Source organism: Amblyomma americanum, chromosome 7 (assembly GCF_052857255.1).
Source record: "Amblyomma americanum isolate KBUSLIRL-KWMA chromosome 7, ASM5285725v1, whole genome shotgun sequence".
In the NCBI taxonomy this organism is placed as follows: domain Eukaryota; kingdom Metazoa; phylum Arthropoda; class Arachnida; order Ixodida; family Ixodidae; genus Amblyomma; species Amblyomma americanum.
Window position 1 is genome coordinate 133,589,353 of NC_135503.1, and position 27,626 is coordinate 133,616,978.

The following is a 27,626-nucleotide window of genomic DNA, read 5'->3' on the forward strand; positions in this document are numbered from 1 at the left end:
TCATCAGCTAAATCCACGAACTGGGCTGAATCCAAGGCATCATCTTGTCCTGTGTACCTTCTCTGCGCGTCTTCCAAACTGGTGGTTCAATGTGTATAACCAAATTGCTTGTCTCGTTTACTGTGTTGAAGTCCTCGTATTCTGTAACACATAAGGCAGGTTTTCGAGAAGCCAGCAAAGGGCTGCTTGAGCAACAGTGGAACAAAAGGCTTGTTTGGGTGCCTCGCATTGCTACACTAGAACACAGCTGTTTCTAGCAGCTGAATGGTTAGTGAATCACGCTCTTTTTGAAGACACTGGATTTTATTTCTCAAATACATACCATTCTTGAAGTACACACTCCAAAATACTGGGTGCATGTACTGAAGAACAGTCATCTTGGTACTATGCATGCAGACAACAAAAATGATTCTGATGTCCAGAAAGGGCAACACACAACTCCACACTGTTTCACACCGACTAATGTTTGGCACGAGCCATATAGTATGCACATCTGGTGTATTGACTACTCTAGGCCGACACGTGGCAAGAATTGCACCTGCTGCCAAGAACGGATGATCATGGGTGATGCCTAATCGTGATTTCATCTCTGTTCAGGTACTCGAGTGATTGGCTCAAAAACACTGCCTGGAAGCTTCTTCGTTAACCACAACCAGACCGGACCAGGGAGTAGAGGATGGCCGCATGTTGAGCGAGAAACTAAAATGGCATTCAGCTAAACGAGGCCAACCCTGAGGGCAGATGCCAGTTTCTTGAGCTTAGCAATCTTTCGCTTATCTATTGCACAGGATGCCCAGATGTTGTACTAGGACTAGGGTTGCCAACTTTCAAACAAAGCTATTCCGTGTGGGGGAGGTGATGGGAAGTTGAAGTTAATGAAGTGAAAATAAAAACCGAAATAAATTGGCACATAAAATTTTAATCTGAGGCAACTTTAGAGCAATTAACGCAGTTTAAAGTAACGTCTTCTGCTTTCTGCTTGAAGTCCCTGATAGATGGCGCACCCAATGCATTCTTATGGTCAAGATCATCGCAGCCAGAATTGGTTACAACGGCAAAGGCAGCCAAACGTTTGTGTTGCATGCAAATGCCATGCGGTGCATGCGTATCGCCAGACCTAAACTGAGAAAAAGCGCCACTCCTCGCCAGGGAAAGTCTACATCTGAGGTTCTTCATTTATAGGACAACGGCACGGAATCCAGGTCAGTTGGTGACCCTAGACTGCTAGGAGGCAGTCACCTGAACAGCGACACTGTCATCTGAACAGGGACCAAGAATTTTTAGTTAAATCTGGCTTTGGGACTCATAGCATCTGCCCGTAGGAAGTCTCGTACGAACGCAACAAGAGCTGCGCAGATCCCCACACACGCAAGCACTGCTGAAGCCCTACAGCTAATGAAAGACTCATTTCGTCAGTAGTATGCTCAAATCACACCACTGTGTCGAGTCACTCAGATCCAACTGTCGGGCAGTAATTGCCCCAACCCACGCAAAGGCCTGCAAACTCTGCAGCGTTGTAGTAGTGACAACCAACACATTTCTCTGGCCTGGAATGCAGCATCTCGCTGCCACCATGCTTGTGGAGAGGATTTCAAGAATGAGCAATACATGAGATGAATCTTCTTTAGCAGCCAGCTAACTGATTCGGCGGTGAACACAGTCCGGCATGTAAATATACGCCTATGTCTCTCTCCGCCAGGCTCTCTTCAGCACCTCTTGTAAGCACTACATCGGCAATAGAGACGCGGAAGACCAATGATTGTTTTGCTGTGCCCAGTTACACTCCAAACAGAAAGGAGTATGCTGTCCTCCTGCACACAGCCTTTTTAAAAAACGGGAGTGCACCAAAGGACAGCTTACTCCCCCTTTTATTCCCATATGGGTGTATCACTGTTTAGAGTGTACGCAGACCAGCACTGACCACAGCAGAGAGGTCCAATAAGGCCTGCCTACAAGTGCAGCATAGCACACAAAAACAATTACAAACCAATTGTTTCACACAAGCAAAAAGAAAGCGAGGCAATACTGCGCTTCACCTCACAACCACTGCAGTGAAGCAGGAGCTACACGCTCAAGGTTTTTAGCTTCCAGGTATGTGCGGCTGGCTTGTAAGCGCATGAGAATTGCACACTTGCGGAAGCCATCGCCTTGCACTCGAAGCTTCCACTCCCTTGATGACTGCACCAAATGAGTCCAACCCCGCAGGAGAGAGACACTTGAGTGAGCATGCCTTCCTGCTTATTTTAATTTCTCAGCCCTGGAGGGAAGAAAAATTTGAGGAGAAACTGTGATGTCACTGTTCGTGAAGCTGTGCCTCTCCCCTGCCCCTCCGTCGCCTGCAGCAGCAATGGCCCACGTGCAATGGCTGCCACACTGCCCCTTAGAAACAATGATGCCATTGCTATGTGCCCCATAAAGTAGGCTCATGAATGACTCTGGGATGCACGGGGCCCCTCCATGTTCCCGGCCCCCTAATGTCGAGGCATTGAAAACGTCAGAGGAAAGGTTTGCACTTCCAGGAATTCATCGATAACAGTCACTTCATTGGAAAAATAAAAAAAGCACATTTCATAAATATATTGAAGCCTAATAAATTAAACTAATTTTGATAATTTACAAATGTCTAAGGACAACAAAACCGCAGGAAAACAAGCAAGTGCACACGGTAAATCAAGTAAACTTCAAAACTGCTCCATCACCTGCCAACGCAGCATTACGGCCACAGAAATATCGGGCTGCTTAGCCATTAGGGCTAGCTCTCGCAAGATGTCTTTCAGCAGGCCTCCTGCCCCCGTGGCAGCTGACACTTTGGTAAACAGGCTGTAAACGACCATTTCTGCAGTTATGTTGGCAATTCATGTAGTTCTGGGAGCAGAAATTAGAATTATTCACAATTTTTGCACACTTTACCACAGGTGGCACATGAGGCATTACAGGATTAAACTAAGTGACAGCCGAATTTAGCCTAAATACTTAGTCTTGCTAGTTTTATTTGCACGACAATTCGCATTCAATCTTGAGATGATGCCTGTAGCATCCAGCAATTGCAAGTGGCCATACTAAGTAAAGCAGCAAGCTGAATCGATGTAAGCAAAGAAGTACCTTCATGCATGCTGTGTGGAACCTACGCACTGGCACTTGGCATTTGCCATAGCTTAGATTTCAGTGCTGCCCACAGTTATGGTAGCTTTGCTAGGCAAAGGTGCACACCATGTGGTGCATTTACATGAGTCAGAATGACAGTTCAGTTGACATTCATTGATACAACAATTGTTAACAATGAGCAGATAATGCCGGTGGCCTGTGGAAAAGTGTGCTAAGATGAAAAAACCCGACAGCACCATACCATCAGTTCTGCAATGTTAATATTGGAAGTAATTAATGCAAACATCACCATCATGTTAGAATAAATGCATTATGAAAACAGCAGCACCCAAACAGAGAGCATAAGTTTCAAGTTATAGCCTGGAATTTAGAAAAGAAAAGACGCTGCGTGTAACAGTAGAAACATGAATTGCTGACAGCTCAGAAAAAAAATAAGTTACATAAATGCACACATTCAAAATAAATTTTAAAAATATACATATGCATCAGAGCAGTGACCCCAGGTCTGCTTGGGTAAAATTTGTAGCAAGAAATTACCCACGCGGACTGAGATCCTGGCCAACCCTTCGTTATATGGGTCACCGTTATGGCGACAATACATACTCAACTTCATGCGGGCAAACAGCATGCACATCCTGAATTTAGGAAACATTATGCTGTGGTAGAAATTCTATTTGGCAGCTCACAGGTGTGGTGTTGAATGTACTCGACAAGTTTGTGTGTGGCACCATGTTTCACTGGTTTATCATTTTTCTTTGAGTGACCGAACCGTCTGGCTCAAACACTTTCCAAACCATACCGCACACAAATTGAGCTTAGAGCTTAACGACTATCACGTGTTTCGTATTTATCGGTCTGTGTTGTAAAAAATTCTCCCGCTCAAACTACTGGTCCGTTTGAGCTCACATACCAATCGCAGGGTAGCGTATGATGGTCTACGTTCTTTGATAAGCAATTTAAAGTCAGAACTTGCCTGATTGGGACCGGTGAAAAACTGCAGTTGTCTGCGGAAGAATTTTCGTCAAGGCGAGCAAAGCAGCTGATTTGACATGCAGTGCCATCTGGCGAACTGCGAGGCCCACCTCCGAGTCGCGACATTGGTAACCTCACAGTTCGGCAGATGGCGTTGCATGTCAAATCGGCTGCTTTGCTCGCCTTGATGAAAATTCTTCCGCAGACAACTGTAGTTTTTCTGATTCTGGATAATCCAGGTAAGTTTCGATTTTAAATTACTTATAAAACAACGTAGACATCACACACTGCCCTTGTGGTTGGTGTTTTAGCCCAAATAGATGACTAGTTTGAGCAGGAGACTTACATAATCTGGACTGATAAATATGAAACGCCCTGCAGAAAAAAAGTACAATTGCCATACATTTCAGCAGATTATGTACGAGCACGAGTGCTTTACAGAGCAGAATTACTTGCCACTAACACGCCTAAATGAAGCGAATGAATTACTTCTTGATGTGACAGAACAAATTGCAATTCATGACATAGTGAGAGGCCAGGTGTGACTGTCTCACTTGTTGAGGCTATGACTATGCTTCAAAACAAGTTAAACAGGAACGAGATGGGTATATGAGCCAAACCCGTAGAAAGTTCGGCAAGCATGTGAGTTCATGGATGCCTGCACTTGGGGAGAAAGAGGGTCACAGCAACTAAAATTATTTTAGCTATTTACGCACGAAAGGTAACCAAATTCGGCACAGATATGAAACTTTGTGCCGATTTCAGAACTGCATTTTATTTTAAGCTAGCTGGTACAGTTATTGAGTAATTACAATTAACGCTCTCATAAAGTCATCGCAGTGTTGTTAAATAATGAAAGAAAATGTGCACAAGTTTATTATGACAGCAAGTTCACAACGCCGTGTTGTGTGCAATAAAGCTATTATTTCTTTTCTAGATGCCCAGCATGAATATATACATAGAAAGTTTTCTTACAAAAATAACTTCCATAAACTATTGAGTGTGTACACAGATAAATCGAGAACTTTATTGAACTCGTCAACGTCTCAGGATTATGCAAAAAAAAAAAATTACTCTATTGTCATTCATAACTAAATGCTGAAGGGATCAGTGATAGGAATCGCAAAAAAATTGAAAGCTGAGAAAATCAACTTCCAAGTTTATTCACTTGTTTGGCTCGTTTATAGACTTGTATGCTATTGCTTTTGGTCAGAGAAATGTGCCACTACAACGAATGGAAGCTCTGATCTTCTGAACTCTCCTCTTCAAGGTTATACCAAAATGCTGGTACTTCGTCATTGGCAACCCGCAGAATTCACGATGCATCGAGACTATGAGGGGCGCAATTCGCAATTTTTGATGAATATGCATAAAAAAAAGAGTGACTTTCTATGTGTGTTCTGCATATTTTGCTACAATTTTTCACCAAAAGACAGATAAAGACCTGCAAAAAAAAAGAGAAATTGGAAGTTTTTGAACAGATTGGCTATTTCATTTGCCGCATCCTCCCCTTGATAGAGACTTACACATTTCAAACACTGCCGACAAACGTTGTAGTGCTCAAAGCAAGAGCAAACTGTTCTTATAGAGCGTGAATGCGCAGGGATCAATGACACAACTGTCCAGAATGAGTGAAAAGCCAAGAAATGGTGAAGAAGCCACACACGCCACACAAGGGAGCCGATGGACAATGAAGCATAAACCAGATTGGACAGTTTTTCTTTGCAAGGCGCACGAACTGAAGCAGCAGGGAAGACGCTGCACAGTGGAATGTTTCTGAAGTTTGAGAGTGCTTGATAATGAGACCTGGACCACTAGAATATCAGCCTGACCTCTTAGGCAATTATTAGGCAACATGAGAAATAAATCTTTCTGCTTAAAGTCTGCAGAAAAGGCTCTGAAAATAAAAAAAATCTGCACTTATAAACTGGCACTCTGAGAACAGATTTAGAGTTTTTGGCCACAATAAATTTGTTCCCCACTCAATCAAAAGGTCATCCGTCCATTTCTGTCAAGATAATGCAGCACGACTGTTGCTTTTGCAGCCTTTTGATGTGCTTGCCGATTGTTGCATCTAGAATGGGTAAGCAAGAATTCTCAAAATTTTTGTGGGAATCACTTGGCACAGCTAGATTCCATTGTGGGATTTATTCACGAGACCAGTACCATGAATATCTACCATGCGGGTCTAGTAATACATGGGTCTAACACACCAGGGAGGTTAGCGATGGGCCTTCCAAAACGTCACCACAGAGTTACTTGGCTAACTGAGTTTGCTCCCGATTTTTCTTTCCTTCTTTTTTTCCTTCCAAGTCTGGGGCTTAAATTTGCAGAAAAATAAATAAATAAAAAGGGGCCTGTAAACAACACTACCTGCCTTCTCCATGTTGGCAGCTACACTAGAAACTGGGTGGTACTGAGTTAATTCAGGCTTCCCACAAGTAAATGCCCTGCACATAAATACCACCCCACTTTTCATGTGTCCCCAATTGCAATGTACTATTTGGTAGGTTAGCGCAAAGCCATCAAGCATCATTAGCTTTCCTACAAGCTCCACTTCACCACATCACGTCCACTGCCTCACTGCTCACTCTGTGGACATGCTGTGCCAATGATGGCGGCAGCCCTTGCTCACTGTTCACAATTAGGGTGACCAACACACTTCGACAGAGAAACATGAGGCACACACAGACTCCATGGGAAGCACAACAGCGAGACATTACATAAACACCGAGCCACGAATGTACTACAGAACGGTACACACACATTCTTACGCCCCATCACACTCCTGCCGGGAACCAAGCAGCCCTGGTTTCCCCGAGTTATCAGCAAAACTGAGAGAAACCAGAGACTACGTACCCAAAATCCTCCACTCTGTTTAGCGCCAGAACTCTCAGTGTGTCAACATGACTGAGTGGGTCTGTTGTTAAGTGACTACGTTGACATTCATTGACATGACAACATTTACGAGTGTCTGTCAATGGAGTTGGATCACTGCTGAAACCGTCAATGTCACTGAGGGGGCTGAGACAGAATGTCCAGTCATGCAAGCTAGTACTGCTTGAAAAATTCCTTGGTGTCAGCACCTAGCCAGCAATGAAGCAGTGGCAAACAGTCAGTGAGCCTTTTCTTTTTATTGATCCCATCATCAGCATGTCAGCTAAATGACTGACCGACGTGCTTTCAGGAAGCACTCTCATGTGACGACAGCTCAGTTACGGCAAAGTCATCCACGAGGACTTGACAGTGACGGGAATACGGGCCAACCGGTGAGAGTTCCGCCCTTGGAAACGGCCAGGATGAGACTAAACTGACAGAAGGATAGGGCACAAGTGCTGGCTATGACAGCTGAATAATTATTGAGTTAGTAATTATTTTTGGATGACCGATTTTTTTCATTGGAATGGTGCATAAGACAGCAGTGTACGTGAGTCATGCCATGCAATTTACCTGTGCCAGCTGAATAATTTATACTTGAATTTTTTTTCCATTCACGCAGTTTCGGTTTTGGGCTTTTTAGGGCTGGACAATGGCTGTGACGTAACAGATGAGTTGAGGTCATGCGAGTCATAAACTGTCATATAATCGCTGCTTGTTCATTTTCTGAGATACCAACTCTTGGGTAGGCTTTCATAAGGGTTGCGGTGGATCAAAATGAAGAAAGTGGCGACCATACTACAGTTTTTGTATGCTTCACGTGTCTGTTACATCACAGCTGTCATTTGTCTGTTGAAAACGAAACAGCATGCAAGAAAAAAATTCAATTATAAACTATTTACCACTTGTTGGCGCAATCCACATGGCTGTCCATGTTTTCTAATGAGCTGCACATCATTCCAAAGACAGAATACATGGCATAAATTTGGTGTCTCAGCTACTTTAAGGCCAAATATACTAAGATTACAAGAACATTCAAAGAAACAAGGGAAAATCACATTAAACTACAGTGAAAAATTTTATGCAAAAGGTAAGAGAACTTTTCATTCACGGCTACTTGTTCAATACTTTTTCCAGCTGCAGCTTTAGTTTGCAAGTTGCTGGACAGTTTATCAGAGCACCTTAAATGCTTCCCCAGTCACTGAATGTCACTTTTTTCATTTCTACAGTTATATTGTGCTCCTAACATAATAAATCATCAGCTATTACAGCATGCATTGTGTCCTGTTCATGTCAAGCCTGACCTCTGAGCCATTCCCATCAAGAAAAAATTTCAAGTGGTTTCCAGACACAAATTCAGCCCTTCAATGACCCCGAACATCTATCTCTTCCTGTTATCTTCTCTGAAAGACTTTGGCTATGTTCAAAGTACAGTTGCGCCCGACATGCAGAATACAACCAGTTACAACAAACGTCACCGACCAACACGTTATCAGCTGCAACTTACTATTGAAGCTGTCGAGACAACCTCACTCTGCAAAGCATTGCGCCGCTGGAAGTGCCTTGTTTGACTTGGGCAAAATAGTCACGCGTTCTGTGATGACTGCACACTGAATGAGGCAAAGCAGCCTATCTTTTCATGCTGCCTCACATTCCCTGCTCAAACATCTTTCAAGACGATGCCGAGAAGATAACCACCCATAGACAAGTTCAGACACTTCGAAAGATAGGCGCAGTTTGCAGAGCACAGGATCACTATCTGTCTGCCCAGGATGTACTCCTGTTCTCCGCACTCTGCCAAAATCTGCAGTTTTAAGTCAAAGGCCACGATGGCTGCAACCTCTGACAGCTGCCAAAAAGATCCAAGGGGGTGTCATAGCATTGCCAAAGTGGCAACATTACAGCAGTGTATGTCGACAGTTTTTGTGGATGCTACTAGCATGTGTCGTAATAAACTGCTTACCACATGTGTTGCAACTAACCTCGTGGACGTGGTGGCAACAGCTGTGGACACAGTATGCGACTACTAAACACGCTCAATGTGAGTTGTTAACATCATGAAAAAAAATTCTCTCCAGAAAGCATTACTTCGGCACTGTCTTAGGACATGCAGCATGTCAGAAAGACAGAAACCTGTTAAAAGAGCACCCCACAGAGCCAAATTGGCCATGTCTTGACACCATTCAGTTCCTTGTCTCAAGAATTGTAGCATCCCAACAGCAATGAAGAACTTTATTCTTCACATCACATTGCCTTTGCCTCTAAGGGGAGACGTGGGTCTTGAAATGAACGTTTTTATTTTTAAAGATATCGCAATTAAATTTGGATGAGTATACTGCGTTTCTTCTTCCTGTTTTTGAAATTATAGTTAGTTTCAGTAAATCTCAATTAGTTCCCATATTACACTAAAAATACCTGAAGCCAAATTGAATTCTTAAAGGTTGTTAAGACACTTCCTTTCTACATTTCTTGGTTTCTAGTGAAATGGGGCTGTAGCCAAAGACCTGCCACCTGAGGCTATGCTAACTATATTATTGTTGAAGTACATCATATAAAAATGTTAAATTTTGTCCAAGCATCATAATTATAAAGTATAGTTAGCTGACATTCTGGTTCACAAAATTTGAAAATGTTTCTCAGCCAAAGAAAAACAGCATAGCTCCACAGTTTAGTTCTTTCTGAATTCAACAGTATAAGAATAACTGAAATTCCACCATAAAAACATAACTCTGTAAGACCAGTCATGAGAGCAAAAAACATGAAGCTGAGAAAGCTGCATTTGAAGCGCGCGCAGCAGCCATTCGGAGGTCGTTGCAGACGCTTCAAAGAACAGCAGAATACGGACGTTTCAAAAATATTTCACCGTAGTGAGGAAGGGACACAGTTTTCAAACAAAACCAAGATGGCAGCCAACGGGGACATGGTCGTGGGAAGTGACGGGCGCAAGTCCTGCCAAATTTCGCTCCAAAATCGCCATTTCTGGGCTTCGTAGGTGCGAAATACAATAGATATCTTTGTAGTTGGAGTTGAATTGAGACCTTGAAACATTTTAGGCAGGAACTTTAGAGTGTACTAATCCCTGATCCTGAATATGCCGTTTTTGCAAAATCGCATCCTTTTGTCATTTCAAGACGCGTGTCTCCCCTTAAGTACAATATTAATTTCACATTTATGCCACGACACAACAGCTAGATCGCCTCGGCTAGGATAGCTTCAGCCCAATTCTGCTGCCCCTATTTGTAAACCTCCAAAATGTGGTCACCAGAAAGGAAAGTCTGGCTCTGGTCCTTTAATATTCTGCCAAGTGCAGCAAAACAAGGCAAAGCAACACCAGAACGTGCTGCATTTGTGAAGCAGCTCATTTTTTGCAACCTGCTGCAAAAAGCGCATCAAGAAATGAAAAGTGAAAAAAGTACTCTGCCCTGCAGCGAAGCAAACAGGCCGCAATGGACTTCAAACTAGTCTTTCATGCGCCTTTGAAACAACTCTAAATACAAAATAACCGGATTAGAGCTCGCCACATTTTCGTACAACTGGACAGCAATAAGGCAATGAAAAAAGAAACCCGTGGTCTAGCACGTACGTTTTGCATTTTCGACTGCATGATCACAGTGTAGAAATGCGGCTGCAAGTTTAGAAATTTTCTCCTCGGAAGAAGTCGAGAAAAAATCCACACAAAAGTGAGAAGGGCTACCACTTTATGTCCACTGCCTCCATACTGAAACTTCTGCTCTGCATCAATTTTGCTTCTGCTCTCAAAATGTTGTCGCAACAGAGCAGGAACGACAAATATCCACAATTCACCCTCTTGACTGCCGTCTGTGCAGCGTAGCGATGACCACGACAGTGCTAAGCAGTTACACAACCCTTGGAGGCCATAATCAGAAACCACACTGCCAGAAACAAAAAGCCAGAGTAACACTTCACATCGTGTTGCTTTCCTGGCAAAACAATGAAACAAGCTGGCCGACAGACAGTCTCCTGTCGACTTGTACGGCTAAGTGGCAAAAGGATAACAACTCACAATTAGTAGTGCTTTCCTCCTTTCCGGTCAAGAGACCAGCAGGCAGCAGAACTGGCCTTACACCCTTTTTCCTCTACCTCATGTTGGCCGGAATAACAAGGCCCTACATCTCTCAGCCTACCACAGCTTCTACTGGCTGCGGGTCCCGGTTGTGAGGCTTGGCAAGGCCAATGAAGTTGGATGCACGGCACAGGATGCTCAGCTCATTGGTGAAGACGATGCTCGGGTTGGCATTGTCACCGTTGGTGCCATCCAGGTGCACGCGTGGCTGCCCTGGGAGGTGCCGCGGCAGAGGGCGCACACCCGGCGCGTGTATGTGCAGCGCTTGCAGCCGCGGAAGTCGGGGCACCACCGTCTCGAGCAGCTGTTGTTGCTCTGCAGGCCGCAGCGGGGCACTTGAAGTCAGGCAGAGCAGCTCCAGGGAGGGGGCCTGCACACGACGACGATGACTACATCGCTCGTATGGCTGAACAGGACACACACTAAGAAACGAGACAAAAAGAAAAAAGAACTTGCGGCCTTATCAACCACATTCTTACGACTACATCGCTCGTATGACTGAACAGGACACACACAAGAAATGAGACAAAAAGAAAAAAGAACTTGCGGCCTTATCAACCACATTCTTAAAGAAACAAATGCGTTAGCATCTGGAAGTTGGCCTACCCCCAGAAAATAGACAAGGTGGTTTGTTTGTTTGTTTGTGGAGGTTTAACATCCCAAGGCTACTCAGGCTATGAGGGACGCCGTAGTGAAGGGCTCCGGAAATTTCGACCACCTGGGGTTATTTAACGTGCACTGACATCGCACAGCACACAGGCATCTAGAATTTCGCCTCCATCGAAATTCAACCAACGCGGCCGGGATCGAACCCGCATCTTTCGGGTCAGCAGCCGAGCGCCATAACCACTGAGCCACCGCAGCGGCAATAGATAAGGTGGATTAGTGGGTGGATAAGTGGACGGATTAAGGGAGAAAAGTGCGTCAGGTTAGTAGAAATCCATATGATAATCCAATGGAAGGTACTTGAACATTCAAGTCCTCAGATTTTCAAATTTGGCGGTGTTGATGTCACAACCCTCTCGAGCAATCAAGGAATTTCGTTATGGAGAAACCCGGTGGTTTTTGCAAGATGCCAACCTAAATGTTATTGCATTAAAAGGAATGAAGCTATGCAGCTTTGACATATTCTCCTATTTAAAGAAAACTTGCTGCGGTGACGGGGCTCAATTCCAGGACTAGTGCCTCTACGGGGCAGTCACTCTGCAAACTAAGCTGACCATGATGGCTAGTAGCTGGCTAATTTGATAAATCATGAAGCAGTAATGATGTCAGTCCAGTGCTCCAGCAGTTCAGAGGAACATGCTGGTCTAAGAAGCACGACAGATGTTAAATAGGCACATGGCTGTCATGATGCAGGGACAATGGTTATGCATGCTGACTTGGAAAAACCTCGTTAATGCGGCAAGGAAGCAATATTTATCGAGGAAAACTAAAGCGAACAAGTGATTGGTATTCCATCACTCATCACTGCACTGCAAAAAATTTGAGCTAGCCTCATTAACACAGAACATATCGGAGATTGAAAATGACTCTCCTCCTCCCATCCTCAGCTCATTGAGTACGGCGCAGACAAAAAAAATAGTTCGGTCAGTGAACATGTTACATTGCAACCCGGTTTGTTCCCTTCCGATGGCCGCACCTGCCTACCTCACCTATCAGTGCAGTTGCTTTTGTGCCTACCACCGTCATTGCGAGTGTATCATGGATGCGGAGCTCGAGAAGAGACTGCAGCAAATGACTGCCGCAATGGGCTTTGTATCATACAAGTATACCTTGTGTAGAATCCCATACACTGCTGAATGCTAGAGACAGCAATGACTTGTTGGAGGGCTGATGGCACGGGTGTAGCGGTGACATCGTGCTTGCAGCGGATAGCAGTGCCAGGCCCTCTGTACTTAACCATGACTGCACTAGCTGAGCTCAGATTACACCAGCTGGGAGATTCCACTTCAAAAAGTGACTATTCCCAGTGGCCGCTTTGTCAGGGCTTACAAATGGCTACACCATCTGGAAATGGCAAATAAAATCTGTAGCCATTATCTTCTGAAGAGCATTTTTCTCCATTGTTTTACTTCTTAATTTATCTATCAGACTGCTACATCTACGGATCTTTGTTACTACACCTGTTTCACTGATTTTGTTGAGAGGTGATTGTGCATATATCGATTTGGACACAGTTTATATTTGGAAACAGTTGCGACAATTCATAAACCACCAAATTTTGGTCCAATCAGACCACCATTTTTAATACATGGATCTTATGGAAAGTTTCACAACTGATAAAAATCAAGAAGCGCTCTGATCACTGCCAGGTGTCACGTATACATTTTTTAAGAATAGTAACAAGAACTCTCACCGTGTGGTTATCAATCGGCCTGTGAACTTAAAAATCAGGGGTTTTAAATATTGACAAATCACCACCTTTTCTGCAGGGTCTTATACTTAGCATGAATGCTCAAAAGCATTCGTTCTATGCACTAGCACATTTACTGGCAATCTGCAAAACAGTTTCATAGTCCCTTTAAGAAGTCGGGAGCAACAGAGAAACGATGAGCACCACTTTTCGAAAGTTAGCTTTTACGCGGCTTTTGCTTGCTGAATATTTTCTAATACGCAATGGCTGTCCTTCCACCACTAGCCCAACATTGGTACCTGTGGCAAAGCTTAACGAGTTGCGGTCAGTTATTCTGGAGATACAGAAAACTACTACAGATTTCAGTATTCAGCTGCCAGACTTACAAATTTCCTCTGCCCAAACTACTGGCTTATTTGAGTGCCAACACCACTCGCTAAGTAGAATAATTATGGTCTACGTTCTTTCAGAGGTAGTTTAACATGGGCGCTTGCACGGATTTCCCGGAATCAATGAAAAAGTGCTCTTGGCTAACGAGTACCGTTTTTGCAGAGATGAGCCGTGCAGTGGATCTGACAGGGTGCACCACCTGCCGGACGGTAAGGCAATAGAAGTCCTGGTTCAGTGGATGGGCTAGTTGTTGGGTTACTTCGAAGATGCGCTTCATCTGCTCTTTTTGAAATCTTATTCTTTTTGTTCTGCTAATTATTTACCTTTTCGCATACCAATGTACGACTACTTGACACCCCCTCCCCTTCTTTGTGTCCCTAATGGAACATTCAGGAAAAAATAACATGATGATGACGATGAATCACTGCACTGCACACACTAATAAACAGTAACTCAGAGCTTGTATGCCACCTTGTTTTTGGTGTCGTCTACTTTTCACGATTGGTTTGTTCTGAACAAGACCTAATTCCGCACATCTTGGTTCCAACAACTTTGAGAGCTCTCTGTTTACTCCCTGCAGGAAAGGCCAACATTTTTGTTTTCAGACTACCAGGCATCGTGTCTAGCGAGAGCTATGGTATGCCACTGCACAGCATGTTGGGTCCTAGCTCGCCTAAGTGAAAACTGCACTCAAAGCTCAGAGCAGTTTTTTCATTCCAGAAAATCCAGGCAAGCGCTGATGTTTAATTGCTTTTTAAAGGATGCAGACCATAATAATAGCGATGTTTGTACTCAAACCACACAGTAGTGTACAGCAGAATTTTTTTTGCATCCGGGAGCCAAATATGCAAACCTCTGCAGCATACACAGCCCTCTAGCCCATGAGCCTATTGTCCAAAGCCAATGGAGCCTGAGCAGCCCGATACCTTGGAAGGGCTGTCAGCTGTGAGGGTCACTCTTCATGTGTGAATGAGCGACATAAACCGTTTTAAGAAGCACCACAAAAAAAAATTTAACAATACCAGAGATCTGGCCGCACTTTAGAAGTCAGCACGAAAACTTTTAGTCCACAAAATAATCCCCATATTTGATTTGAAAAATGAAGGGATGGCTGTATGTCCCAGTGGACCTAACATGTATATAAGACAAAAATCCTTTTGAGCATGGATAAATCCATATGGCTGGTAGCATTGACTTTGATTTGAAAGAGGAGGACTGTGAAGCATTTCTGTGAACACCTGGAACATGGATGCCACAATGAACGTTGGTTGTCAAAGTATTCACTAAAGTCTGACAAAAATCAAGAATGCAGCAGCAAATTTTCTTCAAAGGAGGCCCTCAGCCAATGGGCCATGACAATGCAGTTAATGGTGCACTAAAGAGTGTTCTAGAAAACATCGTTATTGCTTTTATTTTGTTTTTTCGGTTTCCATGATTAAATAGTTCCAATCGTAGTCATGATAGCTGCAAATTAAGCTCATGGAACTAAAAATACACGAGAACTCTTTGCTTTTGTGAGACTGCTCCCGCAGGCTGATGCGCCCCATCGCCTGCTCTGGCAGAAGCGCACGCTTCGCTTCTTTCCTTGTGGTGTATCAGTGGTTCCCCTTTTCTCAAAGGTCCCATGTCTGCCACACTGCCCAGTTTTGCAATTCCGTGACATCCATGGATCTACACTTTTTCGTGCAGTCTGTGGGATGCTATCGCATTTTGTTGTAAGTGTTGTTCGGTTCGCGAGCAAACCTTTCAAAGATCGCTCCGCGTATTACTCTGTATTACTTCGCCGATGGCAAAGTGGCAAGCGGCCACGTGACTGGCTGAAAGCACTCCTCGCATTGGTTGTTTTTGAACTGAGCGCAAAGAGCAGGAGGAGTCAACCAACATGAGGAATGCCTTTGAGCCAGTCGCCTGGCAGCTTGCCACTCTGCCATCGGAGAAGTAATACATAGTAATACCAGAGTCCTTCAATGCTTTTTCTGGTCACGAAACTCCTCCGTCACGCAATGGGAGAGGTTCATATACCGCCCACGCCTGCCGCGCCACGGCGCCACTGGGCACTGAAGGGCATCGTTCGGCGAGCCAGACGGCGAGCTCGCACTGTCGCGACCGGTCGGGAAGCGTTGCCGCTAGTAATTTGAGTGCGAATTTCGACGTCTGCTATTGTGTTGTGCGTTGACATCATGTAACTCGTGTGCGTGGCACCATGCCGAACACTTGTTGCGTGCCAGGATACCGTTCCGGCTACAAAGGCGTGACAGAGAAGGTCTCGTTTCGCTTTCCTGCTGACAAGGAGCTGTCGGAAAAATGGAAGCGTGCAATACCTCGGGAAGAAGCTGGTGACTTCAGTTTTGATTCTAAATATGCGCGTGTTTGCGAAAAGCACTTTCACGCTGTGGACATCATTCGGGTCGAGGAATTTGCTGTGAACGGCGACGCGGTATCATTGCAGCGGGGGAGGCCGGCGCTGCACCCTGACGCTCTTCCAAGGATTTTTGAAGGCCTTCCAGGCTATTTGTCAAAGTCCAAACAACGTAGGCGGTCGCCAGTAGCTCGGAAACAGGTGAAACGACGTCGCGAGTCATCATGTTACAGCCTGCCGACTCAAGATGCCGCCGAAGCGTGCTCGTCTGCTAATGATCCTGCACCCGTGGGTGACGACATTGACGGTAAAAATTGCTTGTAGGCTTATTTTCTGTTTGCTTATTGTCTCGGCAGATCAGTGGCTTCCTGTCACGAGTTCGAGAGGATTAGTTTTAAGCAGTATTTTAATCTTTTTGCAGTGGTAGCACTGACGACGACCGACAGCGGTCGGGACCGCACCTCGGACGCGGCCTGCCAAACAGATCAAGTCGTCGGCTGTGTAACTTGTGTTGAAGTACAATCATTGAAGCGCCAGCTACGTACCGCAATGCAACAGCTTGAGCACTGCCAGAAAAAGGTGGCGACTTTGAAAGTGGAGGTTAAAAAGCTCCAGAGGCTTCACCAGAGCGTTGGGACTCTCTCGGAACGCGGAAAGCTGGTATTTCATCAGAGCGTGATGAAGGCAAATGCAAAGTCTGCGAGAGCTGTGCGGCAAGTGTCAAATGCGTACCGTGCGTAAAATATTGAAGGAGTCTCCTGCTTTTTACTAGTTTTTGTTACTATTTGGTCATGGAAAAAATAATATGCGTAATCTGTATTATTTCAATCTGAAACCTGCCAGATTTCAGTCGAGCTAGGGAAATGTATCTTCTTTCAATGTGAAATGGCATCTTTTGTATTGATAACTGCGTTCATCATTTACCACAACAGTGAATGTCATCAGAACATACATGCACTCTGCTAAATAACTGATGGTGTAGACTGAGGCACTTGTTTGTATTCACGTGTCCACATCATGTTAGCCTCCTTTTTATCCTATGTAGTATGTACTTCCGAATACATGAAGAATGCTTTTTGTAGCTAAAGAAAATAATGGATTCTTGGCGACATATTTGCAAAATTAAGGAATGCTGACAAGTTTCCTGTGTACTGTGGTTTCCTTCTCTAGATTGCCAGCCCAAAATGGCTTGTGTGCATGTGCTGGTATATGTTAGAACCATGCTTTCAAAACCCTCAATGTAGCTAACAGGCGTGATACATAAAAGGCTTTCGTGCTTTGCGGTCAGTTCTATGATGCACAGATCAAACATATGTGCTACAATTCCTTCAAGGCATGCACTGAAGCATTGTGGAGTTTAATTGGCATGTTTGCCCATCACTTATCTGGTTGCCTTTATGTGATATTGCATTGTGTATTGCACTGGGCAAAATTTATAGGTGTCTGAGTTCACAGCATGCCTATGAATGCGAAATAATTTTGTAGCTTTTCTGTGTAAGGTTGAAAATTCTCTACTTTGATATTGGTGGTGGGCCCCTGCTTATTATAGTGGCTTGTAAAGGGAACATGTCGTGGCATACGCATGTGTTTGGCCTCTCTGCTTATCTCCTTAATGCATTTGCATCTTGCATGTACATGCATTTGATTGTATGATCATGAATGCTAAACACACTGTAACCTTTCCCCACCAGGTATAAGAAGGAATGGCTTTATGACTGCCTGCTGTTGAAAATTAAGTCAACTGCTGCCTATACTTTCCTTCATGAAAACGACTTTCTACCTTTGCCCAACCCACGCACCCTCTACTCATATATGAAGAACTTAAAGGCAGACTTCAGGTCTGATGCTAGCTTGTTCACTCTGCTGAAAGAGAAACTGCAAGAAGTCCCCGAGAGAGAACGACGAGGTTTGACGTTGTTTTTCATATTTGATGCTCAGCATGTGCCTTACTCAAGTAGGCTTCTATAAAAACATTTTTCTTTGCAGGTGTACTCATGTTCGACGAGATGAGTGTGCGAAAGAACCTACATGTTAGAGAATCTGACATGAAAGTCGTGGGGAAAGTGAACTTTGGGGAGCACACCGGCCAGGGGACCAAGAAAAAGATGCTGACCATGTGTTGGTGTTCCCGTTTCGACCTTTTCTTGGTGGATGGTCCCAAACAGTTGGAACATTCTGTGCGTCTAGTGCTTCTCCTGGTTCTGTCATTGCAAAACTATTACTGGAGTGCATATTACACCTGTCGAATTCTGGTGCTGTTGTTGATGCAGTGACATGTGACAACTCAACAAGCAACCGATCTGCCTTGAGGTCCCTGGGTAATTATCAGACATCACATTAATTTCACTTGTATGACAGCTTGTTGAATACTACTGTGAAACTGGATTCCATCATAAAACTTGTGTGCTTCTTGTAGGCATAAATGGTGGAATGGAACACCCGTCAACATCATTTCAGCACCCTTGTGACTCGTCAAAGGATATACACTGCATCATTGATCCACCCCACATAATAAAGTGCATCAGAAATAATTTGCAGAAAGTTGGAAAGTTTCTGGTATGGGAAACATTATTATTTACGCCATATCGACAAGCACAGAATATTTTTTCACCAGGAACTCTCTTCTCACTCCATAGCTACCGCAAGGACAAGAAGTGTACCATTATTATTATAAGGAACTCTTGGACTACGAGGAGCAACAGGCTGGACTCCGTGCTGTCGCAAAGCTCACAAAAGCCCATGTACACCCAAATGCCTTCCAGAAAATGAGTGTGAAACTTGCGGTTCAGGTGAAACATTCTTCATGCACATTTTTATGGATGAACATATAGAATTACTCTTTGTCTCTGAACAATGCTGGACATGTAACCTGGACGAGTTTTTTTCTTTCCAGCTGTTCAGTGCGTCCACTGCCACAGCTATGGAATTTTACAGCAACCATGATGCCTGCAAAAAGCTGCATGGGTCTACAGCGACATCAGATTTCACCAGGAGAATGAACAGCCTTTTTGATGCTTTGAATTCTCGAAGGCCAGAGCACGTCCAGTACAATGAAGCTGAACACATTGCTGTAAGATATACGTATGCCAATCTTTTGTGGAGAATGGTTCTCGTGTTTTATTATTGAGCTTACACATGTTTATCTTCCAGATTTTGAAAGAGAATGTCGCATGGCTTGATAGCTGCTGCAAGTATATAGAGGAGCTTCCAAAACAGAGGCAGGTGTGTTTTCTCAGCAAGCCCACACGTGAGGCTCTTCGAATAACCCTTATCAGCACTCTTTCACTTGTTGAGAACCTCCTGTCATCTGGGTTTCGCTATGTATTGGTTGGAAAATTTGGTCAAGACCCGTTGGAGGTAAATATGATAGTTACCTTACTTTTGTTTTGAGCAATATCAGTAATAACAAAATATTTCTATTCCAGAGATTCTTTGGCATAGTGAGACATGTTGCTGGTGATGGAGGGCAGCCAACAGTCCAGCAGTTTTTGTTCATTTATAGAATGCTTTCAGTAAACAACTTAGTCCAGCCACCAAAGCGAGCATCGGTCAGCGGAGATAGACCGCAACTGCTTCTCAAACTGCAAGACCTCTTCAATAAACAGAGCTCTACTACTAACCATGTGAGCAGTGCTATATATAAACACTTCACATTAATATTGAACATGCAGTTTTCGGGCTATTACTGCACTGTTGAGCACAATGATGTTGTAGCTCTGTTGTGGGCATTGAAATCAGCTGGACACTGGCAGTCTTATAAGTACAGCTATTTAAAATTTTCACTTCGTTGAGTTTGTATTTGTCGTGCTTGTAGAACAGGGTTTTTCTGTTCTTTGCTATGAATGAGATATAATATATTCTCATGCTATTAGGCTCTGAGGGCCTTCATAGTGTGTCATGCAGTCCAGTACCTAATTTGTGGATGTAGATAGCTGCATTACTGATGGAAGTGTAACTGAAATAAAATTGTTATTGAGTGCAAGGGCAATCCACAAAAGTACTAATTTTGCTAACCAAAATTAGTACCGTTTTGGAAGAATGGTAGTAATTATTTCTTTGGCCTTTTCTTTAACCAGCACTCCATCATGAAAAACTTGCAATGTAAATTTCAGGTTGACTCTCTGGCTGTTCTTCTGGATGACATCCTTTTGGAGCCTGGTGACTTCACATCTGAAGCCGCAGCTTCCCATCACCAGAACACCCCAAAAGAGGGTGCACTTGATTACCTCGCAGGTTACATCACGAAAAAATTCTCAACACTCAGCTGCTCGAGTTGCGTAGAAACACTGAAAGCTGCCCAACAGAACCCTTCTGGACTGATACTTGTAAGGTCAAAGGGATATCTGCAAGTTCCCTCAAACCAGCTAATCTCCCTGCTCAAAATTGTGGAAGACCACATCGAATCATTTACAGTGGATAGAATTGCTTGCGGTAACGTGTACATGAACATTGTTGAGAAGGTTCTGCTTGACAGCCGTACTGCCTCAGCTGCAGTTGGGTGTACATCTCACTTTGTGAGTACGACAGCAGAAGTCGTTCATTTCTTTCTAAGGACACGCTTGCATTTTTTCACTAGAGAAAAGAATAAGCAGATGCGGGCAACTGGGCGTGCCATATGTCCAGCAGGTGGTGGAAGAAAGCTGGCGTCGTAAATGCAACACTGAAAGAAGCCACATCACAATCGCCAACTGAATTGCATTTTCTGCCAATGAAGACCTTTTTCATTGACTTCCAGTTAACCTTGTCCTGTGCCTGCTGGGGCCCACACTATGGCAGTCTAGATAATAAGCCCATCTCTTCATCTGACTGAAGCACTCTGCTAAAATTTTATTGGTATCTACTCTGTTGTAAGACACGGGTTGTCTGCTCTCTCTATTACATGTTCATTTGCTCCTCTTGACTTATCCTTGATTCCACTGTTTGTGACTGCTGTGTGTGTTATCTTCATTTTTGCTGTGTGCATCATCATCCCCTATGTTCTTTGGCAAACGCACAAGAGTATGTAGAACTTTGCCCATGCCTTGCTGCCGATGCAAGCTGTTGTATCTGTTTATTGTTCATCACAGCTCGATGTATAGGTATCGCACATGCGCCTGTATGCATAAGCGCTGAGTACTTTGTCCACTGCTGCTTGGGCCACTAAAAGGCGGCTGGCAGTATTGTAAAATAAACATCAGGTTGTGTTTGTTTTTCAGTTCATGCAGCTCTTTGTTTTGTCTTGTAATTACCTCTCTCATTTTAATTTCCACTGCTATTTGAAATGTTCCTAATCTACTAATTGAAATGTTCTTAATCTTATCCTAACATTTGATAGCCTCCAAGTTTCCGTGTCATAAGTTGGTGCTAGCACCAACTGTCCTCTTCCTTTTGGGGAAGGAGTTCAAATGGAGACTACCGGCTAATCATCCTGCAGCTCATTCCTGTTTGGCTAGTTTTATTGTCATGGTCAGGTATCCCTGTCACTATATTGACCTCAATAAAAGCATTGCCAGTAGTGTCCTTCAATGCTCTGGCATCGTGAATCTTTTTTCTATGCCAGTACATTGAACATTACTCTCATCTCTATACTAATTGTACTACTATTTTTTTATTTAATTTCATCTTTTATAGTATTTACACTGTTACTCAAGACATTCTATTTTTTCTCTGCCTGCATACACGAGTCGAGTCACCTGGCAGCTTTGATGACTGCTTTATTGTGCTTTGTACTTATGAGGTCTACAACAAGACTATCGCTTCCCTGCATTGCCACGTCCTGTTGCAATAGTTACTACATCTCACTGATTTATTGCTACATATGTGTGCTTTCGCTCTCTGTGAAGCTCATGTCTTCAATATTTTACCGTGTAGTTAGCAAAAATTTTGTTCTACTGTATGCAGGAATATGCATCATTGATGTTCAAAAAGTACATTCTGAAAAGTATTTGTGCGCTGTTTGCTGTAAACGTTGAAGAATGCTTGATGACAGCTGTGTAATCATATTTTCCTCTCTTAACATATTAAACATGGCTGTCTGTTAACACCGACTTGCTATTGCTTTTTCATTAGTTATTCATATTTAGTTTTCTTATGCCTACTGTGTATAGGTCCATATTTTTGCAGATTGGATGCGATCGTGCAAAAATATGTAGATAACTTTTGTAATTCTTTATAGCTTTATGATGATGTGAGCATTTTAAATAAAATTTAGTTTGTGAACTGCATTATAAGGAGCATTAAAAATAGGCTGGGTCAATGGTAAATTGGCACCTAGGAATTTGCAAACTAATTAGGCCAATGCGCCTACTGTGGCAATCACATAGAATTTTGGGGTGGGAGAACTACCAACAGTTCCTCTTAGCATCGAAGAAAAATTAAGTTCGGAGACACAGACCAGAGATATGGCTCACAATTGATCAGCCGCTGACCGTACGCATGAGGTGTATGGCAGTTAGCAACACAGATGCCTGCTAATAACAATGCAGTTACAGCAGCTTAAAAAGGAGCCTAAGTTACAGAAGATGGGGCACGAATGAATACACAACTGAACAAATGCAGACGAGTTAAATGTAAGTTCGGGGTATGAGACATCAGAGTAATAACAGAGACCTTCAATGGTAATAACTACAGAACTAGTGACAACAATAAGGACTTAGAAGGCGTTAGCTCACAAAACAATTGAAAGAGAGGTATGTAAGGAAAAAAACAGAGGTCAATATCGAGGGGAAGCGGGTGCTTAGCTGCTGGGATGGCGATCTCCTATTCGAAGGAGGGTAGGGCTGCAGGTAGGTCCAGCAAGGTGAAATTTTGGGCGATTTGCTAAGTGTTCATTTTTGCGCACAGCGAAACAAGAACGGGACAAGAGACGAAAGACTACCACAGACAAGCGCTTGTCTGTGGTAGTCTTTCGTCTCGTGTCCCGTTCTCGCTGCGCTGGGAGCAAAAAAAAAAAATGACTGCAGGTAGGTCGTTGCGGGGCTGATTCAGTGTCGAGGACGTTGGGACCAGAGCCTGGCGTTGGCTCCTCGCGGGGGGGCTTGGTGTAACGAGGGTTAACATGGTAGGTTCTGATCGGTGTCGCGATCGCTAGCCGATCACATGCTTGCCTGATGCACGCTCCCGTCCGCACGCATCGACTAGCCCGAACGCTCTGTCCGGCCCTGCACTTCCACTGCCGGCTACATATTTGCATCTTGAAAGCGGGATTCACGCTTGAGCTGTCAGACCACAGTTAGGAGGTGTTGAATGAGGACTACGGTCATGTTTCAGGTCGTATTTCGCTAACTGCAAGCTAGCGGTTACGCGTTTCAAGATTTGAGATCGAAAACAACGATGCGAAAGCAGCAGACAAGCAACTGTCCTCGTAGCGTGTATCGCTTCCTTCTGGCAACATCGTCAGAGTTATAGCTCGTCTACAAGGCGCTGGTGCGCCGCATCACGTTCAAAAATGTATAAGGGGCAGTTCAGAATAAACAAGCAGCTGCGCAGTTGTACACAAATCGTCTGCTTCAGAGAAGTATCTGTACGTCGTTGCATCATTTCCTTCCCTGCGTCTTTCTGATGGAAGGTCGTCATATTGTTGTTAGACTAGATTGGAAGGAAAACTAAACTGACTGTCGCTGAAATTTTCGACTAATTGGGTGCAAATACCTCCCGTGATGTAAAGCCGGCTGGACCGGGCAGGCGGCTCCGCGGCGGCTCGGTGCCCTTCAGTGCCCAACGGCGCCTCTAGTGGCCAGTGCTGACCCTATATGAAACTGAGGCGGAAGTTTCGTGACCAGAAAAAAAGCATTGAAGGACTCTGGTAATACGCAGAGTGATCTTTGAAAACGTGACAGCATCCCATAGATCACATGAAAAAGTGTAGATCCATGAATGTTACGGGATTGCAAAATTAGGCAGTGTGGCAGACATGGGACCTTTGAGAAAGGGGAACCAAGATCACGAATACACCACAAGGAAAGAAGCGAAGTGTGTGCTTCCGCCGGAGCAGGCGGAGGGGCCGCATCACCCTGCGGCAGCAGTCTCACAAAAGCAGAGTCCTTGGGTATGTTTATTTTTGTGGGCTTAATTTGCGGCTATGTTGTTTGCGATTGGAAACCGCCCAAAACAAAATAAAAGCAAGGACGAAGTTTTCGACAAAGCTCCTTAGTGCACCTTTTAACTGTCTTGCACCTAGTAGCCATGGCATGGAAAGTGGTTGGAAGGCCAGCTTTGAGGGACACATGACACTGCGTTTTTCAGTTTCAGACCACATATGGGTTGCACTTGTCACAGGCACCATCAATGAGAACGGAACAAAACTTCCACAGTGGAGGCTGGAGCAGGTCACGATAAGTGGATAAGAAACAGGTCTTTTTGCCGTGCTTCTGGTCTCAAACACGGTGGCCACTATGACATTGGAGCAACCAGGACGGAAGGGACTTACCTTGGTGAGCTGTTCGTGCAGCATGTGCGAGCTGAGCGTGAGCGCGGCGTGCTCCAGCTTGAGGACGCGGAGGCCCCCCTCCTGGGCGGCCAGCACGACGCCCAGGCCCTGTGCGTAGCAGCACAGGCCCCTGCGTCCCAGATGGGCCAGCCGCAGCTCCCTCACTCGGCAGCCCTGCAGGAACATGACGCTGTGCACGTTGCTCAGGCCGCACAGCGTCAGCCGCCGCAGGGGCCCCAGTCGCGAGAGCGACACCAGTGAGCCGGCGCCGCACGTGCGCGGGTCGCTGCACACGGCGCAGACGCTGTGTGCGGTCGTGGCGCTGCCGCGGATGTCCAGCTCGTACAGGGCGACCGGCCCCCGCGCCAGGTCCTCGAGCGAGTTGGGCTCGGCCAGCGCGCACGCCGGCAGCGACAGCGCCCGCAGGTTGCGCAGCCCGGCCACCAGCGCGCAGCAGGACAGGTCCGGCGTGAAGTGGAAGCGGCTCAGGTTGAGCTCGGTGAGCGCCGAGCAGGCGGCGAACAGCGCCTTCAGAGGCGCCTCGAACTTGGCGCCTACGCCCGGTGGGAACGTGGGCCGGTTTAGCGGCAGCGGCGACAGCAGCGTCAGCGCGTTCAGAGACGACCAGCGCTCGGACCGGGCCGCGGCCGCTGACAGCTGATCCGGCTCGTCGACGGTGACGCACATCTGGGCCATGCCGTCGGAGGGCGACTGTTCTCCGGCCGCCGGCAGCAGCTCGGAGAGGTGCACGCAACTTCGCGACTTGCGCGGGCGCAGGCGCAGCGCGACGTTGTTGCAAAGCGTCGCGTAGCCCCGAAACGCCTGCACGAGCAGCTCGTCGTCGCCCAGCAGCAGGTGCCACAGCTCGCGAGACTCGATAAAGGCCGAGCGCGAGGCGTACGGGCAGCGGCCCCTGGCCGCGTCCGTGGAGTACGTGAAGCGCTCGAGTTCGGCCAGCGGCCGGTCCCCGTACGCCGTGGGGACGCCGGGCGAGCAGCCCTCGCAGCTGCTCGCGCCCAGGACGTGCACGTGCAGGTCCCGCAGACGCGGACAGCGCGGCAGAAGACGGCACAGGGTGTGCACGTGCACGCTGCTCTCGACCAATTCGACGTACATGGAACGAAGGCCCGACGTGCGCCGGTTGTTGTTGCCGTCGAGCACCATCAGCGCGGGTCCCATCTCGTCGCGGCCCTCGCGGCAGCCCAGTAGGGACCAGTGCAGGAGCTGGAGCTTCGGGAGGCGGCTTAAGACTAGGGAGAACAACGCCCGGCTGCTGAGGCGGCAGTTAACGCAGCGAAGCGCGGTGAGGTTGGCGCACCGTCCCAGGCCCTGCTCGACCGTGGTCGAGAGCGGCAGGACGCAGTTGGTGAGGTCCACTTCAGAAATGGCCGCAGCGCGCGGTAGGAGCAGGAATCGGCCCAGCGTCTCCTCCGAAAGGCTCTCGGCAGAAAAGCGCACAGTGCCAACGACCGACCGGTCACTGGTGATTCTCGCGAAACGCGTTGAGGCATCTGCGAGGGCCAAGAGGTCTTCCGGGTCCACGTACTTTAGGATCCGCGTCCAAATCTCGTCCGGCAGCTGGAGGAAGTCGCAGCAGGGCTCGCAGTCCTCCATCTTCCTGGCGCTGAGCTCTCGTACTGCGGTGACGCGCCGAGTTTTCACGCCAGCGAAATTGTGTGGCTCATGACGGCTTGCGAGAACTGCGCACAGGAACACACCGCTGGCACGAGTGAGACTGCACAAATGTAAAGGCTTCTGGGTTACCGTACTGACATACGTGCGACAAGTGACCGTGGGCTATCATATGGGAAAGGAAAAAAACAAAACCCACGTGACCTTTAAGGTAGTTTGGATTGACTCCGCTACTGTGCTGCTACAAAACTGGAAACGAAACTGACTTTGTTTCGGTTTCGAATTTGTTGGTGCATTTGGCGACTAAGAATGGTTAGCACAAGGGACCTGCGGTGCGGGTCGGTTATTTCACATTTACAGTTTCTCTATGCCTCAGCGTGGGTACAATAGCTCTTCTTTTGACATATACAAGGTTTTCGGTGCAGCTGGCCACCTTTTCCTCTACAGTTGGTATAATAACCTTGAAATGCATTGCAGGAAAGGCATCGGGCTTTCAAGGACAATTAATAAATTCTGGTATCAGTACCAAGCAAGTATATACAAGAGGGCCCTGTGAGGGCCCGGCCCCACCTTCTCCACGAAACTGAACTAATTCCTCCCCCACCCACACTCCCAATATTCTCTTAGCAGCGTTAAACCGAACCACTTAAAGCCGCACAATGCGGCGCTGTAGCAGTGGGAGGTGACGGTGGCTTGTTTTATATGGGTTTAACGTCCCAAAGCGACTTAGGCTATAAGGGACGCCGCAGTGAAGGGCTCCGAAAATTTGACTACCTGGGGTTCTTTAACGTGCACTGACATCGCACAGTACACGTGCCTCTAGAATTTTGCCTCCATCGAAATTCGACCGCCGCGGCCGGGATCGAACACGCGTCTTTCGGGTCAGCAGCTAGCGCCATAACCACTGAGCCACCGCGGCGGCAGGTGACGCTAGCCGGCGGCACCCTGGAAGACCAGGAGGTGCTAGTCGCCATCGCCAAAGCTTCGGCGGTAGCCACTGGAGTCTTGGACTGAGGACCCCACCCACAATCCGCTCCGGTCTTCTGTTTACAATGAAATGTTTATTCTCTCTCTCTATCTCTCTTAGCAGCGCTCTTGCTGAGCTTGCATCCCCAATCCTACCCCTGCCCGATACAAGAATTTACCTCTACACCTCCACACGAAAAAGAAGTCCTGTCTACATGGCTGCCCACCCTCCAAAAGCCTCCACCTACCAGAAGCCCACACAACAGTAGATGATGACGATAAAAACGTCTTATTGACAGCAAAAGCAAAAAGGACGTATAGAATTAGGGGAGGTTGGTCGAATCCGTTTTCCGGGATTCAGTTGGCTAAGGCCACCGCCCTGGCTTTTCCACGAGGACTTGTTATCCCCCGAGGCAGTGTTGTAGGCGTTACCGAAAATTAGTACAGTAAATATGCAGTGTTGTAGGCGTTACCGAAA

The 27,626-nt window shown here is 45.9% G+C and overlaps 1 protein-coding gene across 1 annotated transcript; it reads right to left on the bottom strand.

Moving 5' to 3' along the window:
- Positions 1–284: 284 nt before the first annotated feature.
- Positions 285–26,379, bottom strand: LOC144096602 (uncharacterized). The gene is made up of 2 exons (XM_077629409.1): positions 24,551–26,379; positions 285–11,408 (listed from the first exon to the last, which is right to left on the bottom strand). Exons 1-2 carry the CDS (start codon positions 26,162–26,164, stop codon positions 11,091–11,093), a joined length of 1,932 nt encoding a protein of 643 aa, XP_077485535.1. The 5' UTR covers positions 26,165–26,379; the 3' UTR covers positions 285–11,090.
- Between the last annotated feature and the right edge of the window lie 1,247 nt (positions 26,380–27,626).